At 41.1% G+C, this 17,009-nt stretch overlaps 2 protein-coding genes across 6 annotated transcripts in view; one reads left to right on the top strand and one right to left on the bottom strand.

The window, feature by feature from the left end:
• Positions 1 to 3,644, top strand: part of klhl21 (kelch like family member 21) — a 33,108-nt gene extending 29,464 nt beyond the window's left edge. For all 5 annotated transcript variants that reach the window (XM_004916197.4, XM_004916194.4, XM_002933852.5 and 2 more), the window contains exon 5: positions 86 to 3,644. In XM_004916197.4, the coding sequence (XP_004916254.1) occupies positions 86 to 403 (318 nt within the window). In that variant the 3' untranslated portion in view covers positions 404 to 3,644. The remainder of the gene's footprint in view (positions 1 to 85) is intronic.
• A 901-nt stretch (positions 3,645 to 4,545) lies between these two features.
• zbtb48 (zinc finger and BTB domain containing 48) lies at positions 4,546 to 16,887 on the bottom strand. The gene is made up of 11 exons (XM_002933851.5): positions 16,771 to 16,887; positions 15,439 to 16,131; positions 12,869 to 13,149; positions 11,824 to 11,935; positions 10,857 to 10,949; positions 10,071 to 10,157; positions 8,255 to 8,409; positions 7,790 to 7,926; positions 7,097 to 7,261; positions 6,407 to 6,495; positions 4,546 to 6,164 (listed from the first exon to the last, which is right to left on the bottom strand). Exons 1-11 carry the CDS (start codon positions 16,873 to 16,875, stop codon positions 5,871 to 5,873), a joined length of 2,211 nt encoding a protein of 736 aa, XP_002933897.2. The 5' UTR covers positions 16,876 to 16,887; the 3' UTR covers positions 4,546 to 5,870.
• Positions 16,888 to 17,009: the final 122 nt, after the last annotated feature.

Raw genomic sequence — 17,009 nt, 5'->3', positions numbered from 1 at the left:
CAGTCCAGGCCTGGGCGATAAACACACAAAAGATGTTTTTTACTTGGAAAGAATTGTGCCCTGATGGAAATGTTATTGATCGTAGGTTCATGTTGGAGGGAGCCTGGCTGCGCTCGGGGGGAAGCTTTACGTGTCTGGTGGTTATGACAACACATTTGAACTCTCTGACGTTGTGGAAGCCTTTGACCCTGAAACAAGATTGTGGAGCCTTGTGGGGCGCCTCCCTCAGCCGACTTTCTGGCACGGCAGCGTCAGTATATTCCGGCAGTTTATGCCACAAACTCAGTACAGTTTAGATGGGGTTCCGTTGGACAACGTCAACAACGAGAGAAACGTAATTAACCTTAACAGAAGACGACAGCACTTGCATAATCACAACCTTAATGAATTACATCGACGATAGGAATGCCAAGTGGGTTTCTAATGAAACTTAAATATGAACAGAGTGACAGTGGGGGGCGGTGACACTCTCTCTCTGTGACTGATAAGCTCATGCTTTGGCAGCACGGTTATCATTACACGAGTGTATGAGAGTGCTCTTGGCTTCATAGTACAATCAAATCATTACTTTCAGTGTCCATGCATTGCCCATAGGTACGCATACATAGAATATATGTATATTGTTACATGTAGCTGCTCTTTATCATTTCTATAGACAAGAGGAAGAATATATATATTTTTCTAATAAACAAAAAATGTTTATATATCCTCAGTTGCCCCCATTTCACAGTATGCCAGTAAATTCCAAGGAGTTACAAGTTTTTTTTGTTTGTTTTGGTTTGTAATCACAGTGTTTGACAGTGCATGTAAGGCTAATGTCACACCAGGAACATTCTTCAAAAGGGATGCTAAGGTACCCTAGTATTTCTGCAGTCCTAGAGCAGCTGCATGGGCCCGTATGGTCAGCAGCTGTGTTCAAAAAAAAAAAAAAAAAAAAAAAAAAGATACCAGCAGTTCCCTACATAAGGTCTCAGGCAGGGATTATGTTCACATGTGTGGAGCTGCTGTACTTGTACACATGTGCAGAGTTCCATTGCCGTGACATACAGATCTCAACAAATTCTGGGAAGTTAAATGCTCTGTTAAATGCAGAGGAAATTTGCACAAATATGGTAGCCTATTTGCTTGCCGTTGCTAGTGGGAAAGACACCATCTAGTAGATGAGATGTACCTGCTCACAGCTGTGCACCTTGCTGGGCTCAAGGCTGATGCCACACAGGGCTGACTCTTTGGCTGCAGATAAAGGCAAGCTGAGAATCAGCCCCTACTCTGGCATCAGCCTTTCTCTGAGCCTGCACCCGGAACCATTGTGCTGGCCTGGGTGCAGATACACGGGGCGGATTGCTGCACTCTAATGCATACTCACCTGTTTCAGTGCTGAAATCCGCTCTGTGTGCCTGCGCCCAGGCTGACGCAATGGCTCCAGGAAAAGGCTGATACCAGTGTGGGAGCTGATTCTTAGCGTCTATTTATTTGCAGACCAAAAATCAGCCCAAAAGCAATTGTTTATGCTGGGTGCTACTCATTGACCCACCCCTGGAGTGACATTAGCCTAAAGCTGAAGAGAGAGATGTGCGATTATTTCTGGTCTTACCTTAGGTGTGCTTTGCCAGATGTACTAACTGCCTGTTCTTGTCAGTATTCATTTGACTTGTTCCCAGAAAGCTTGTACCATAGACACAGCACATGTAGATATAAGGATTAAGCACTGCATATCAACTGTCCTTAATCCTGTTTGACAAGCATTTCTGCAGTTTCCCTTTTTTCTGGAGCTGGAGAAAAAATAAGTCTTTAACATGGAACAGAGTAACTCCCTTCACTCTACATGCCACAATTGCCAGTTCTTCTCTGTGTAATGCTGGGTGTTCTAGTTTAACAAGAGCCGGCTAGCCACACGTGTGACATCCCTGCATGGCATGCATGAATGCTCTCGGATCAATCCAAGAAGCAAATGAGCTTCATTCCCTGTATTATGCATGCTAATAATAACATGGCAGGAGAGGTTTGCTATGGCATGCCGAACAGGCACTCAAACAGATGCTGGAACTGGTGTACTGGCATACTATTTACTGTACAATGGGCACCTTTTTTAAGCAAATGTTTATTATTAATAATAATAATAATAATAATTATAATGGAAAACACAAATTCACAGATGTTTGAAGTGAAATACATAATTGATTGCTGCATATATAGACCTCCATTGCTAACACAGTATCTGCATGGTATTAAGATGCACAGATTACATTTAATTTGCTGGGCAAAAGGACCTTATGCTCTTAATTCAATTTCAATTTAATCCTTTTATCTATTGCCCTAAACCACAGGTAGAAATCCTTGCGCTTTTTAGGTGATGGCATAGCATGATGGGAAATATATTTAATAACAGCGACAGAGGCAGTTGCTAGTGTTCAAATGCTGAGCAAGTTTAATGGCATCAGTAGGACATGGAATGACCCATAACACTGTAAATGAGCCATATTAATGACTATTATGGAGATTTGTATTGTAAGCGCTTGTATATGTCCCTGATGCCTGTTAACATTGAGCATTATCATTTGCCTTTGGAAAAGGTATAACCAAGATGCCCAATGCAGGAGGGCAGATATCTCCGCATGTACCATTTACAAAGTGACTAAGTCTGCTGATACATACCCCAGGTGACATAAGGTAATGGCAGATGAGGCGCTGCAGCACTTTCTTCTATGTTGCTGTTGAGTGCCTGAATTAGTGGGACTATAGATATATGACTATCGAGTGTGTGGCTTTTGTGTGGTATCTGTCCATTTGGCTCACAGGCTGATCAGATGTTTACTGTACGGGATTGGCCCATTGAGGATTGAACCTCAGACTCCTGATGTGTCTGCATCTGGCTGCACTGCCACCTTTGCAAGTCTGGTACAGTCTAACACAGATGTAACCTTTATTTTACTACTGGCCCCTAAGCTTAGCTTTTTAACAGCTGTTTGGAGCACACTGAGCATGTGCAGTGTCACTGACACTCAAAGGATAGCCCAGCAAGACCCTACATGGTGACAGGTCACCATTCATCTTTAACTTAACATTGATTGTTTAGAAATAGGCCCATAATGTCTTCTGGCTTAAGCACTGGTGGCTCAGTCCCAATTGGTGACCTGGTTTCTAATTATTAACCGAAACTATAACCTGGAATTTGCAGACAAACAAATGCTTGTTAAATAACAGCATCAGAGACACATGCTGCACATACCTGCTTTATACCATTACCTTATCTACTGACATAAGAGCTGCACTTCCTCCAGTTAGCACTGCAGTAACCTGACCACCAGGCACATTTCCATCTGCTTTATTCAGGATCCTGTTTGCCGTTTCTTCACTAAATTCATATTTTTCCCAGGGTACAACTGGGAGAATTTAGCAGAGGGTGAGAAGAAGAAAAAAAAAGAATTGGGAGTGAGTAAAAGGGTTCCAATCCCTACAAAGACTGTGCCCCTTAATGAAGTAGTTGCACACGTCACTGTAGCACTGTGGGGTTTGTGGAATTTCTTACTAAAGCTGTTTTGTTTGTGTGTTTTTGTAGAACATTTGACTTTTTGGATTTTGTTTATTGTATTTTCCCATTGTATACTTTAAAATGAAGCCATTAAAATATTGATGGTTGTAAAGTGTCTTCTGCATTCTGTACAATTCACTCCACTGCAGGATGAAACAAATTGCTTTGGGCAAAAAGAGAGAGAATAACCAGGTTGGGGCTGTGGGTGGTGGATGGCCCAGAGAGCTAAAATATATGCTTTCTATATATAAATATATGCTTCTCCTATAATAAGGAGAGAGAGGAAAATGAAATCATTATGAAAGCTACATCTCCTAGCAGCCATGTGTACTTAGGCTGATGGCATCCAGGGCAGAAAAATGGCTGTCAGGCATTTCCTATTCACATTAATAGGAGGTGGTACGGACTGTTTATGTGTAAGAGAAATGTGCCAGTGGTAAAAAGGTTGTTTGTGCCATCACCCTTGTTATCCCCAAGTCAAATAAATGGAAAATTATTCAGATTTCCCTTCTAAGCAGTTCTGACATTTACATGTTGTTTTTTTCTAGTTAAGGGCAGGAGTACACGGGGAGATTAGTCGTGCTGCACGAATTACATTCTAGCCAGTGGGATGGCATTGTGGGGAGATTAGTCGTCCGCGACAATGGAGATTTGTCGTATGACGACTAATCTCCTCGTGTCACTGCCCTTAAACTATTTGTAGTTTTTTTACACTGCTAAAATAATGAAATTGAAACGAGTGCCATCTGCTGGCCAGTTTCACCCACCTGCGTAACAATAGGGAGAACATTTCAAAAGAAGAGGAAAGTCTTTCGATATTGCTCTGCTTAGAAAAGAGCACAGAAACAGCCCTCTCTCTCTCTCTATTCTTTTTACCTCAAATATTCATACAACTATGAAGCTGGTCACCATAACAACCCAATAGGTGTCTGTTTCAAATTTATTGCAGTGGCAAAGTAAAAAAACTGCTAATATCTGCTAATAACCCTAAGAAAAAAAATGGAGTCATTTGCTTTGAGGGGGGAAACAGTTTACTGTGTTATGTTACAATGTTATGTCACACCACAGTGAATTAAATCACCCAGAAAAAAAGGAAATGTAAACAATTAAATGTGAAATAGCTCAGGCCTCTGTTTCACAAGTTACATTATTTTTATTTTTCAAGATAACAGTTTTTACACTGCTGATATAGTGCCACCTGCTGTTCTTATTGGCAACAAAAAAAGGTAACACCAAAAAAATGTGTTTAAATATAACAGCTGCACTGGAATAACTTCCTTGTGAGCTTAAGAATCTCTACTATAGTTTATATTAATAAGCTGCTCTGTAGCCAGGGGGGCAGCCATTGTAGCTGAATGGCCAGTAAGGCATAGGTTACACAGCAGATACCATATAACGTGTAGGATACAGCGGGCTTAGTTCTTACACAGGAAGATAAATGCATCTTTAGCATGAAAACCTCTCATATAAAACAGGGCATTTGTTACCAAGAAACTAATTGTAGATACAGGATGAACAGATGCAAAGAAATTGTAAAAAAAAAATAATTTTCTGCTGTGTGTGGTGGGCCGTAACGAACAGCAGGTAGAGCTGTAGTTTCAGAACCATTCTGTTAGGGCAAAAATGAATATTTTGAAAATAAGAAAAAATTAAATTAACATAAATTGTGAAAGTGCCGAGCAGTGCTATAAGCAATTTTACATTACAATTATACATTCTCAACAAAACATTAAAGGGAAAATATGCCCCCAACTTGTATGACATGAGCTCATTCAGTTGGGATTATGTTTAAAAAGATGCATAAACATTATGCAAACTTTCAAAAATAAATATATATATTTTTTACCCATACATACATGATTTCACAACCTGAAAGGAAACCATGATGGTTACCCCACCCCTCCTTATACAGGAAAAGTCATGTAACTGGTGTAACCTCTCCCTCTCATTGCCCCATGTTGCTGTGGATTCTGGGACTTCAAGTCTTTTCATGGTGGGCAGTGCATGGATACTATGGAAAGCAGAGCAACTACAAGTCCCAGAATCAGTTTAACGTGTTACGCACTGAGGGAGGGGTCAAATGACTGACAGCCAAATTCAAGGTGGAAAAGGTGTGAAATGGTCCCTGTGAGTCAGTGACAGACTTATAATGGTTTCCTCCCACTGTGAGGATCATTTATGTCTATGGAAATATATATTATATGTATGATATACAGAGCCTTTACAGGTAAGTACTGAGCTTCAGCATCCTTAGCACACTTTGCTCTGAGTCTGACCCAATGAATAAATACACGGTTATTTTTCTATGAAAAGACTGAAGTTTATTTGATGAACATGATCACGTTTCACAGTCATGAGGGATAGCTGTGGCGGTTATGATGATAGACTGCTCCATCACTTCCGGTGGGAAGCCCTCTGTGCATATCCTTTCCTCTGTGATGACCTCTGCCAATGTGCTGCCTGAAATAGATTCCACAATGACCTCTGTGGATCCCACTTCCAGTTCATGTGGGCTGTCTAGGCCAACTTCCACCATCTTCTCATCATCAATGATTAGATTGCGGAGTTTTCTCTGGCGGGGATTGTAGTTCTCTATGCGGTTATGAATTTCCATGTGGCGCCTCAGATGTGCCTTTGTAAGAAATAAAGGTGAAGTAGCTGATGAGAAAGCTATCACTATTGTCTTATTTACTCTAGGGCGGTCACTGCTGCCTACACAGTCAGTAGCTCTTGCTAATAATCCCTTAGTGAGAGAACTATGTACTGCTAAGAATAAACAGGGTGGCATCTTAAGGCCTTATTAGGTTTATTCTAATAAAAATGGCTACACTGGCACAACATGACCATGCAGTCTAGCATGTGTAGAATGCTCACCTGTCGTGTGAATTTATAACCACATTCTGTGCATTCAAACTTTCTTACACCTTTGTGTCGTGCAACATGAACCCGCAACTGTTCTATGGCTGTGGAAAGAGCAAAGACATCAATATATTCATTGCATGCACTTATGAAAAAACACTCTCTACTTTACTTAGCCTTTCTTCCCCCAACCCTCTGGAACTTACCTGGTTTGGTTACTACACAACTTCAAGCAGAGCAGCGTTGCAACAATAGGCTTTGTGCATAGGTCAAAGTCCCAATAAGCTGAAGACCAAATGAAAGCAGCAACCCAGTCTATCAGGACTTTGCCCCCACCAAAGTGTGACACTACCAGCACAATACGGTGTAGGCCGGCTGTTTTTTTTCAAAGCAATACATATGGCACCAATCTACCATTTGACTTTGAAATATTTTCTCACACTGCACTTTGGTCACACTCATACTCACATTATCTGGCAAACATCAGCCATGCTTTAACATGGCTTCTTTTCTTTAACCCTCCCACAGAGACCAAGTTTGGGTAAAGCTATTGATATGGCTCTGACCCATGCCTACAGTAATACATAGTGGTGGAATTATCTTTCATCCTCAAAATAGGGGGGTTAAAATACTTAGGAAATAAATGAATCATACTGTTTGCATAACTATCTGCTGTGCTTAAATCACCCTGGCAAGCAGATTTACCTTTAAAAGTCTTTGCACATATCTGGCAGTAGTGAGGTCGTCCTTCCTGATGCCGGCTGGCGACATGCCTCTGAAGGGGAGTCTTGTCTGAAAACTTTTGGCCACAGAACTCACAGCTGAAAGGCCGTTCCCCTGTATGTGTCCGGTTGTGCTTATGCAGGCTAGCTGAGATAAAAATGATGAAAGCCACATAATAACATTCAAAGTCAAACGCATGGGGTGACAAACATTATCCAATTTTCTGCGTTAGTAACTGGGACTACAACACATCTCACTCTATGTGCAGCAAATACAAGCCTTTATTAATAAACAAAAAAAAAAGATAAACTGGTTTAAATGGTGGATGCATGGCATGAGAGAGAGGTGCATGGCATTTATGTATCTTGTACACCAAGGGCACATCTTTATATAAAGCTACAGGAGACACCTCTCTGCTTGGTTAATCATGGGGAAAATCCTTAGGCTAACTAAACATTTTTTATAATATTTGTGGAAAACTAGGGTAAAATATGTCCAAAATATGCACTGCTTTATACAAAATGGCCTCTGGCACCATCCACAGATAAACAACTCCCACCAGATTTTTTTCTATGTATATCAGGAATAATGGGCAATGCAGCAAGTTGAAAATGGCTGCAGGTACTTCCCCCTAGGATATAAAGGGCAATCAGATGAAGCCAGTTCACTCTTTACCTTGAGTTCTGAATGTTTTGCCACACAGATGGCATTGAAAGGGTTTCTCCCCGGTGTGGGTCTTGAGGTGCATATTTAAATTGGTTTTCTGAGTAAATGCATGGTGGCAGAATTCGCAAATATATGGCCGCTCGTTTCTAAAGGTTAAAAAAAGCAAAATAAACAGACAAGTTTAAAGGAGAAAACCCTCTGAAACTAAGGTGCGACTCCATTACTAGACCTTTTTTTTTTTTTTTTTTTAAAGATATTACTGAAAAATATACCCTTTAAATAGGTAGCATCTCTTTATCTCCAAAAACATAGTTCAAGAGGTATAAAGGAAAATATATAAGTAATGATTCCATGACAGTCTGTTGCAGTTGCATTGCTGGGCTCGCCTTTGCGTGCAGGCTCAGATAATACTACAGATATCCCACAGCACTGCAGGGACAGCAGTTTACTATAACCCAAAAAAACAATGCTCACCTGTGTTTAGCTTTGATGTGCATTTGCAGCCCACTCCTGCTGGATGCCCGATGCCCACATTCCTCACACACAAAGAGCTTCTCTCCACGATGCTTGAAGGCTTCATGCAACCGAAGTTCTGTCCGAGTAAAAAAGCATTTCCCACACGTGGGGCACTGCAAGATACAGAAGATTTTCTTTCTTAATATGTTGTGCTGCTGTTCAGATGTACTTCACATGGGTTTCACCTGCCAGATGTCAATGATACCTGTGCTCTACAAGTACTAGCATATCCTCCCAGTGCTCAGGCTCAGGAAAATACAGCTTTGAACTCCTTGTTTGCATTTATTCCTCACTGCAGACAGCAAGCACTGATAGAATGCATAGTGCTGAATTATTCTACCACAATATATTGAAATTGCTCAGGCCTCAATGGTCCCTCTACAGTCCTGGGCCCCCTTGCAACCACAGGGTCTGCTTCCTCTGTAGTTATGCCACTGCCTCCAACCACTTGCAATGGGAGGTATTCACAACAGTAACTGTAACAGCAGTGATCCCCAACTCGTGAGCAACATGCTGCTCACCAACCCCATGGATATACCTACCAGTGATCTCAAAGCAGGTGCTTATTTTTTAATTACTCGATTGGGGCAGGTTTGGGCTGGTGTACTGCCAAACAGAGTCACCTTTAGGCTTCCTATCTACACAGGGGCTACTAAATAGCCAATTGTAGCTTATTTGGCATCCCCAGGAACATTTTTCATGCTTGTGTGATCTCTTCATGAGATCACTGTTCTAGAGGCTAAAAACTCCTGCAACTGTGTGAAACTTTCACTGTTTATTTAACTGGCCAACATGGACCAAGGGGGTGGGTAGGAACTAAAAACGGAAGGGTAGAGGAAAACGGAATTAAATGACAGAACATTACAGGATGCAGCAGAATTGGAAGAAATAGGGTAATATAAAACTAACCAGTAAGAGAGAAAGTGTTAAAACAAAAGGGGGGTGGCAAAGAAATGTGGGGCACAGAAAAAAGGGATAGTAAAACTGTTTGTTTTTTAAATTGATAGTTTTGTTTTCAAGTATCCAACCCAATAAAAAAAAAAATATTGTATAAATGCAAGCACAAAGGCTCCCTATAAAATACAGTGTAAATAACAGTAAGTATGTATAGCAGATGTAATAAATTGCATGTACTAACAATACTGTTGAAGGCGTAATGCAAAGCTTTTCCTTAACTTTATTTTCAAAACGTGGAAATATCCCTCTTTGATCGACAATAGAGCTCCAGGCTCTATTCAGGTCCAAATGGCACTACAGGGTTCTAGAGGAGACATCTGAAAATAAAGTTATGGAAACTCTTTAAAGTATCTATAAAAATCAGGTTGGCTAAAGCTGATGGGTACTTTGACATTCATTGTATCCATCTCCTAGAGCTTTTGTACTCACTACTGACCCCTGCTGGTACATTTAGTATTTTGCAGCAGAGATCTAAATATTTATTTATTAGCATCATTGAATAATCAGCTGCATAGGTTTTGTAATACAGATGACATTTGGCAGGGTATTTGTTCACTGTAGTCATACTGAAGTTAAAGGAGAACCTGTTCTAAAAGTGAATTATGTGTAAAGCCTATTTAAAATCTCTACGCTGTAATAATTATATTACATTAAAAAATCTAGCAGAACCTTGTTTGCTTTGGGGAGCATTAAACAGTCAAACCATCAAGCAGGGCACAGTCACAAACTATTATTACCCTCACAACCAATATATATTATGTAGAATGATAAAGGCATTAACAATAAAGGCATATCCTGGAGAAGTTGTCATTCTTACTGCATGGGGCTTTGGAGCTCCGTGAAACTTAATGTTGTGGTTTTGAAGACTCTTCTTCTGCATAAACTGCTGGGGACAGGATACGCACTGAAAACAAAAAAAAATATCATCAGAATGGTCAATAAAGTATGACCATTCATGAAGAGGACCTTTGCAAATCTGACAGGACTTTAACTGGTTGCCCCCCTGCATTATGGCAAACTGTTTACTCCTGCACCTAGCAATCAAAGGTGGCGAGAGTTTGTCCAAGTGGATATATACACAACTGCTGATGCAGACATACATATATGTAGTGCTACATAGGTACGGGCATGTCACTGATACTAAAAAAGGAAAACATGCCCCTCTAAATGCATGTAATGGTATTCTTTTATAAAAGAATTAAGACTGCCTGGCAATGATTGTTCTCACTGTATTGTAGCTCCAGTATAGTAATCATGCTATGAAAATGCTCTGTTTACTTTATATGAAAGTTCTGTAGGCATACACTTTTTGTACAAAGGTTTAAATAACTTTAGTAGCTTGAATTATGATCCTTGGGTTAAGGCTGTGGCCATATAAATACTTTTTGCTATGCACCACAATCTCTAAAGCTGGCCATATGAGGTACAGGGCTAAATTTGCTGCTGGTCTCGCAGGATTTTCCCACAACTGTTCCCAGGCAGAGGCAAAGGCTTATACTCTGCATGTATTATATAGGCCTTAAAATTGCTACCCATTATTTTCTTGCTAAAAAGAAACAAAATAAAATTGTGGCCCGCTAAAACAAGAAGCAAGTCTACTCACTTTGTATGGCATTTCTCCAGTGTGGGAAACCATGTGCACTCTTAGCTCCAGTCTCCTTTTGAATATTTCCTTACACAAGGTACATGTAAAAAACTGTTTAAATAAAATAAACACATATAAGAAAACATAGAACACGAGCCAGCACGTGACACAGATGAAGATCCAGCTGGTAACATACAATTTCCCAGCATGGCTTCTTTTGCGAACATCTGGGGCTTCAACACTGGCATCATGCCACCTTCTAAGGGTGAAAACACACAGAGCTACTAGTAGCAGCTATTTTTTAGGGCTCTGGCACACGGGGAGATTAGTCGCCCGCGGCAAAACTCCCTGTTCGCGGGCGACTAATCTCCCCAAGTTGCCTACCCCTGCCATCCCACCGGCGAACATGTAAGTCGCCGGCGGGATGGCAGACGCGGCGGGGCGATTTCAGGAAATCGCCGAAAAAGACTCGCGATACTAAACACACAGAGACAAAAATCAGTAAATGATTAGCATTGTCTTTTTTAGTAGCCATGACAAGTAGCTGCTACTAGTAGCTCCATGTGTCTTCATCCTTAAGCAAAACATGGAAAACATTGGAGAGATAAAAAAGTTTGTTCTACAAAACCACAGTACATTCCTTTAACAATTTCTGATACATTGTACACAAATAGCAAATCCATTAGAGAAAATAAAGTATAAAGAAGAGTAAAGGTTATACATTTAGCAAGTAAAGACTACTTCAGCACTCAATGGCAAATATTGAAATGCACTATTGGAAAGGGTCTGAAGAATTGTGAAAAGTGGAGTGCAGACTGAGCAACAGTTAAATGAAACTAAAACAAAAAATGCACATAAGCCTCATATGCCAAAAAAGCAGATCTTTAAACGTATAGGGGGTAATTTTGGAAGCCTTACCAGGCACAATGAAAAAAGTCTTTCACTTCAAATCCCATAACCAACCCACAAGCCTCTGAAAACCCACCTGCTCCGTCCTGTTCATGCAATTCCGAGCCTCGTGCTCTGAAAGGTTCTCTTTCCTGAAGTAACTTTTGCCACATTTTAAGCACTGAAAGGGTTTCTCTCCTGTGTGTTTTCTGTCAAGTCAGATTGAAATGCTTATAGGTGAGCACAAAATATTCCAAGCATAAGATTTCAAGTGTTCATAAATATGTGAATTTAGAGTTATAATACTGACAAATATCATCTAGAACAGAAGTGTGACCTGTAGATATGCATGAGGGAAAGCTGCTGTTATTATGGCAGCCTTTTTTCTCCACAAAAGGGGCACTTAAAAAGGCACTTCATTTGCCCAGGTGCAGTAAACCATGGCAACCAATCGGGTAACCAGTAAATCAAACCTGCTAATTGCTATAGGTGATTAGACCTGAAGCAAATATTGCACTTTTATTACAGAACCCCATAGGTGATGTAGGTTGGGGCAGAGTTATGAACTGCTTTAAATGTGTCAAATTTAGCTGAGCAAAAACAACTGGTTGGTCAAGGTAAATCCAAGCAAAGGTATTAGGTCAGTAATCCTAAAAGACATCCCTTGTATTGCAGGTGAAAACTGTCTTGAATCTCTCCTGCGATAAATCTTCACTACCGCGAGCAAGGGAGATTAGTCACCCGCGGTAGTGAAGATTTATCGGCCTAAAAGGCAAATTATTAAACGTTAAAATTCCTATTTGAGCATTTATGAACAGAGCCACACAGATCACTCCTTATACTCCAACTGAACTGCTGGTCTTGAAAGTGCAGAGAGGAGAGAACTATCATGGATATATATCCAACTTGCAGAAAGCTGTCTTGATCTACTTAGATTATGATTTGGGTGTTAGCTGGTCCACCTTCTTTCTGCAATTATTGTGGGTGCAATACCCCAATTCCCAATGTGGCCAGATCACAATGATCAGATCACCTACAGGCTGTTTTATCAGATCACACAGAGAGGCTTTTTGCTCATGCATAGAACCATGTTGCGAGTAGCAGGTAATTTTACTATTATACATTCAATTGAATGTACCTACCTGTTATGTACTTTCAGATAATATTTGCTGAGAAATGTTTTATGACACGTGGAGCATTGCACTGTCTTGTTAGCATTCCCCTCATTTGCCTGATTTGCACCATCAAGTGCATTAATGGGCAGTACATTGTCAGTAACTACACTAATCTTCTTAACCAAGCAGGCCTTCTGGTTAGCGTCTGGAGTCTTTGGCTCTGGGATGTAATCTTCATCTACCTCTTCATGAATGTATGGATCCTCTTCGGTTATATCTTCATGGATCTGGCCCACTTCTAAATCCCACTGTAATGCAAAACATTTCTAATATAAAATATTATCTGTGAGAAAGGATAACACATGCCTATGTTGACTTCACATCTGTCAAAACAGGTTGCTTATATGATGTGTTTTCTTTATCAGTGTATTTCTTTCACTGCTTCAGTTGTACACAGCACAACATTCATTAAAAAAAAACCTCAGAAATTTTTCTATATACATATGCCCCTATATAGTTCTTAAGCATCCTATCACAATAAGCCACAGGAATGACACAGTGAAATATCTGGGATGTTTGATAGTTCAGCACTAACAAACTTAAAGTGTAGAAGCAAATAGGTCATAAGGACAAAAGCAAATAGTGCACTTTCATGACACACAATTTTTCACTTGAAGAAACCCCAAACTACTTACTCGATTTGGGTTCAGATTGGTAGCTGTTCCTATGTAACACTCCTAAGGGCTCTGGCACACGGGGAGATTAGTCGCCCGCGGCAAAACTCCCTGTTCGCGGGCGACTAATCTCCCCGAGTTGCCTACCCCTGCCATCCCACCGGCGGGATGACAGACGCGGCAGTGCGATTTCGCGCAAATCGAGTCTTTTTCGGCGATTTCCCGAAATCGCCCCACTGCGTCTGCCATCCCGCCGGCGACTTACATGTTCGCCGGTGGGATGGCAGGGGTAGGCAACTCGGGGAGATTAGTCGCCCGCGAACAGGGAGTTTTGCCGCGGGCGACTAATCTCCCTGTGTGCCAGAGCCCTTAACCAGCAGAGGGAGGTGTGATATGGGGACTGTGATAGGAGTTTTAATATCCTGTGTACAAACCCAATTGCTGAATAGCTTGATCTGCTTGCAAAAGATACTGCTGGCTACAGTGAACAGCAATCAGCCGTATGCCTATTTTTTTAGGGCTGCCCCAGCTTGCATCTAAAGAATAGCAAAGTACTATATGTATCAGAAGTAGGCTTTTGGACACTGAGTATGTCTATGGCCTAACTTATACAACGGGTAGTTACATATTAAATGTGGTGCTACTTATATAGCAATGTGCCGGACTTTAACTATGAGCTGAAGATGTGAAAGGAAAAAGATGAGGAGAATAGCAGACACACGGAGCAACTAGCAGCAGCTACTTTTTCACAACTACTTAATGCTATAAAATACCCTGCAATAGACAATGCTGAGAATTGCCCCCGCTAAAGCTGGCCATACACGCACCGATACCTCGTTTCGTACGATATTCGGTGCGTGTATGGCATGTCAGCGAGTCGACCGATATCGCAGGAAGCTGCTGATATCGGACGACTCGCCGATCGGCCAGGTTAGAACATTTTGATCGGGTGCCATAGAAGGTGCCTGACCAAAATCTGCCGTCAGGGCTGAATCGGCAGAAGGAGGTAGAAATCCTATTGTTTCTACCTCCTTATCTGCTGTTTCAGCCCTGACTGTGTGTCTGACGATGTTTCGTGCGACCATCGTTAGATGGTGTATGGCCAGCTTAAAACACATGTAGAGACAATTATCAGTAAATGATCAGCATTTTCTATTTTAGTAGCCATGACAAGCTGCTCCATGTGTCTCCACATGGAAATGGAAACAACTGCTCAAGAATGAAAAAATAAAGAGAGAGAGATGAAATAATTGCAAAAATGTGGAAGAGGTAGAAAGTCAAGGGGACGCAACAGGGCTGCTGACATATGAGAGGAAAAAACAAAAATAAGACACAGCACTTTTTTGTATAAGGTGCAAAAATTAGAGTTAATACGTTAATATAATGATGAATTCTTGTGTTTTTTGCACCTTATCCTTATAAGGATACAAGAATAATCATTATTTTCTGCTCTGCACCTATGTTTTGGCACTATATATTTAAATTTTATAAACATTTTTTTAATAAAATGCAAGCTTTAGTCATGTAAAGGGGAGATAACTAAGCACTGACTAAGTGATGGCATCACTAGCCACCATTTATAAGAACATACATAAATAAACCATTATGTCTTTAGTGAAACCCTGGCTGCAAGGGTCACTGCTGCATCAGGGCCACCAGCATGTATTAATAGAGGATATATTGTGTTTCCCTGACAGCTGCATGTGCATAGCCTGAACGGTTGCTTTACACCAACATTAAAAAGGCTGTAAATCAACTTGCATTGCTATGTGAAGACATTTACATCCATAGTAATGTACATTTTGTTAGTAAGCAAATTATGGGAAAAAAATCCACATAATGGAACAAGCAAAACATTGTACATCAGCATCACTTTTATCTAGGTGGAAAATTAAAATAAAATGAAACAGAAGCACAAATTACCGTTATGCATTCACTGTTAACTGTCTGGTCGCCCCTCTGGCTTTTCTTTTGCCGCTGGAATTCTCTGTGCTCCTGAGGGTCTTCTGTATCATTGGGTTTTTGAAAGGCTTCTGGAAGAACAGGAGAATTTTCCCTGGGGACTTGATGCACAGACACAGTCCTGTCCTGCTCATGGCTTTGACCAGTTATGCCTTCTGGAGACAGGGTATTAGTGAGCACCGTAACATCACTTTGTACTCTTTCTTCATCTGCCTCGTTTGTTTGCTTTAAATGTTCATCTATAGCTTCTTCAGTGTCGGGTTCCTGATCATTACCTTCATTTTCATGAGACTGAAAGGTTTTGGGCTGAAACCTTTCACACACATCAATTGCTTCCAAAATCTCAAGTTCTTTTGAAGTAAGAAGGACCTTCTGAACATTTTCCTCTGTAAGAGCCAGCTCTCCAGTGTAAAGAAAGTCCAGCACAAGCCCAATTACTTCAGAAAAGCTTTCGTGCAAGATAATGTTGGCAGAAGTCCCGTCTCCATATAGGCTCTGGAAAAATGGGCTACTGCAGGCCAAGATGCTCCAATGTGCTTTAAAATTGAAATTTCCAACGACCAATGTGGCATCGCAGTATCGGCCTTCTTCTCTCTGTTTGTTAAGGGCACTGAGCACTTTAACGCTGTGCTGGACAAACACATTGTCCATGTCCTGCAAAATCAAAGTGAGAGGCATAATCAGCTACATTTACTTCTGCAGTAGGCAAAGAAATTTCACATAATTATTTAGATCCCTAATAGCCTTCAGCAGTCACAGGGTCTGCTTTATTTAAAACAACAATAATAAGCTCTCTGAAATAAGTGATTAGGGTGCACTGTAAATTAAATAAGTGATTAGGGTGCACTGTAAATTAAATAAGTGATTAGGGTGTGCTTTAAATGAAGTAAGTGATTAGGGTGTTGTATAAATGATATAAGTGATTAGAGTGCCCTATGGGTTTGCTTCCTGTATAGGCATGCCCCAGCCCAGCAGGTTTGACTGACCGACAATATCCAGCATGTATTTCACTGGGGACTGCTGATAGCTGTAGTTCATAAGCACATGGGAGCGGGGCACATGTTCCATATGCCTATAGTAAGGTGACTAAAACAACCCAACAAGGAGTTTGTGTTGCTAGAGGCATACGCCATTAATATAGGGAAACATGGTGAGGGAGGGATGCTGAGACATGCAACATGCAAACTTGCTTAGTCTATACTTCTATACCGCTGGTATGCTTATTATTTCAGGGTTTAGCATACTCAGTGCATATATAAGCCATGCAAGTGTCTCTCCCGTAAGACACAGTACCTGGGTACCGCTATCGAACCGACACTGCAAGCTGAAACACCAAAACACCAGCGACTGCTCCCCAAGCTGCAAAGCTATATCCGGCTGGGAAGTATCGCGATGCATAAGCGCAACCGCAGGCTGGAGCTCTCGCTACTTCGGCGCCCCCTAGAGGCAATACCCAGGAGCAGCCCGAGTTGCGCATGCGCATGGCAAGAGAGGCCGAAGAGGTTGCTAGGAAACAAGGGGCGCGCTGCAGC

The sequence above is a fragment of the Xenopus tropicalis genome, chromosome 7 (assembly GCF_000004195.4).
Source record: "Xenopus tropicalis strain Nigerian chromosome 7, UCB_Xtro_10.0, whole genome shotgun sequence".
Taxonomy (NCBI): Eukaryota; Metazoa; Chordata; class Amphibia; order Anura; family Pipidae; genus Xenopus; species Xenopus tropicalis.
This window is presented reverse-complemented; position numbering and strand designations above follow the sequence as displayed.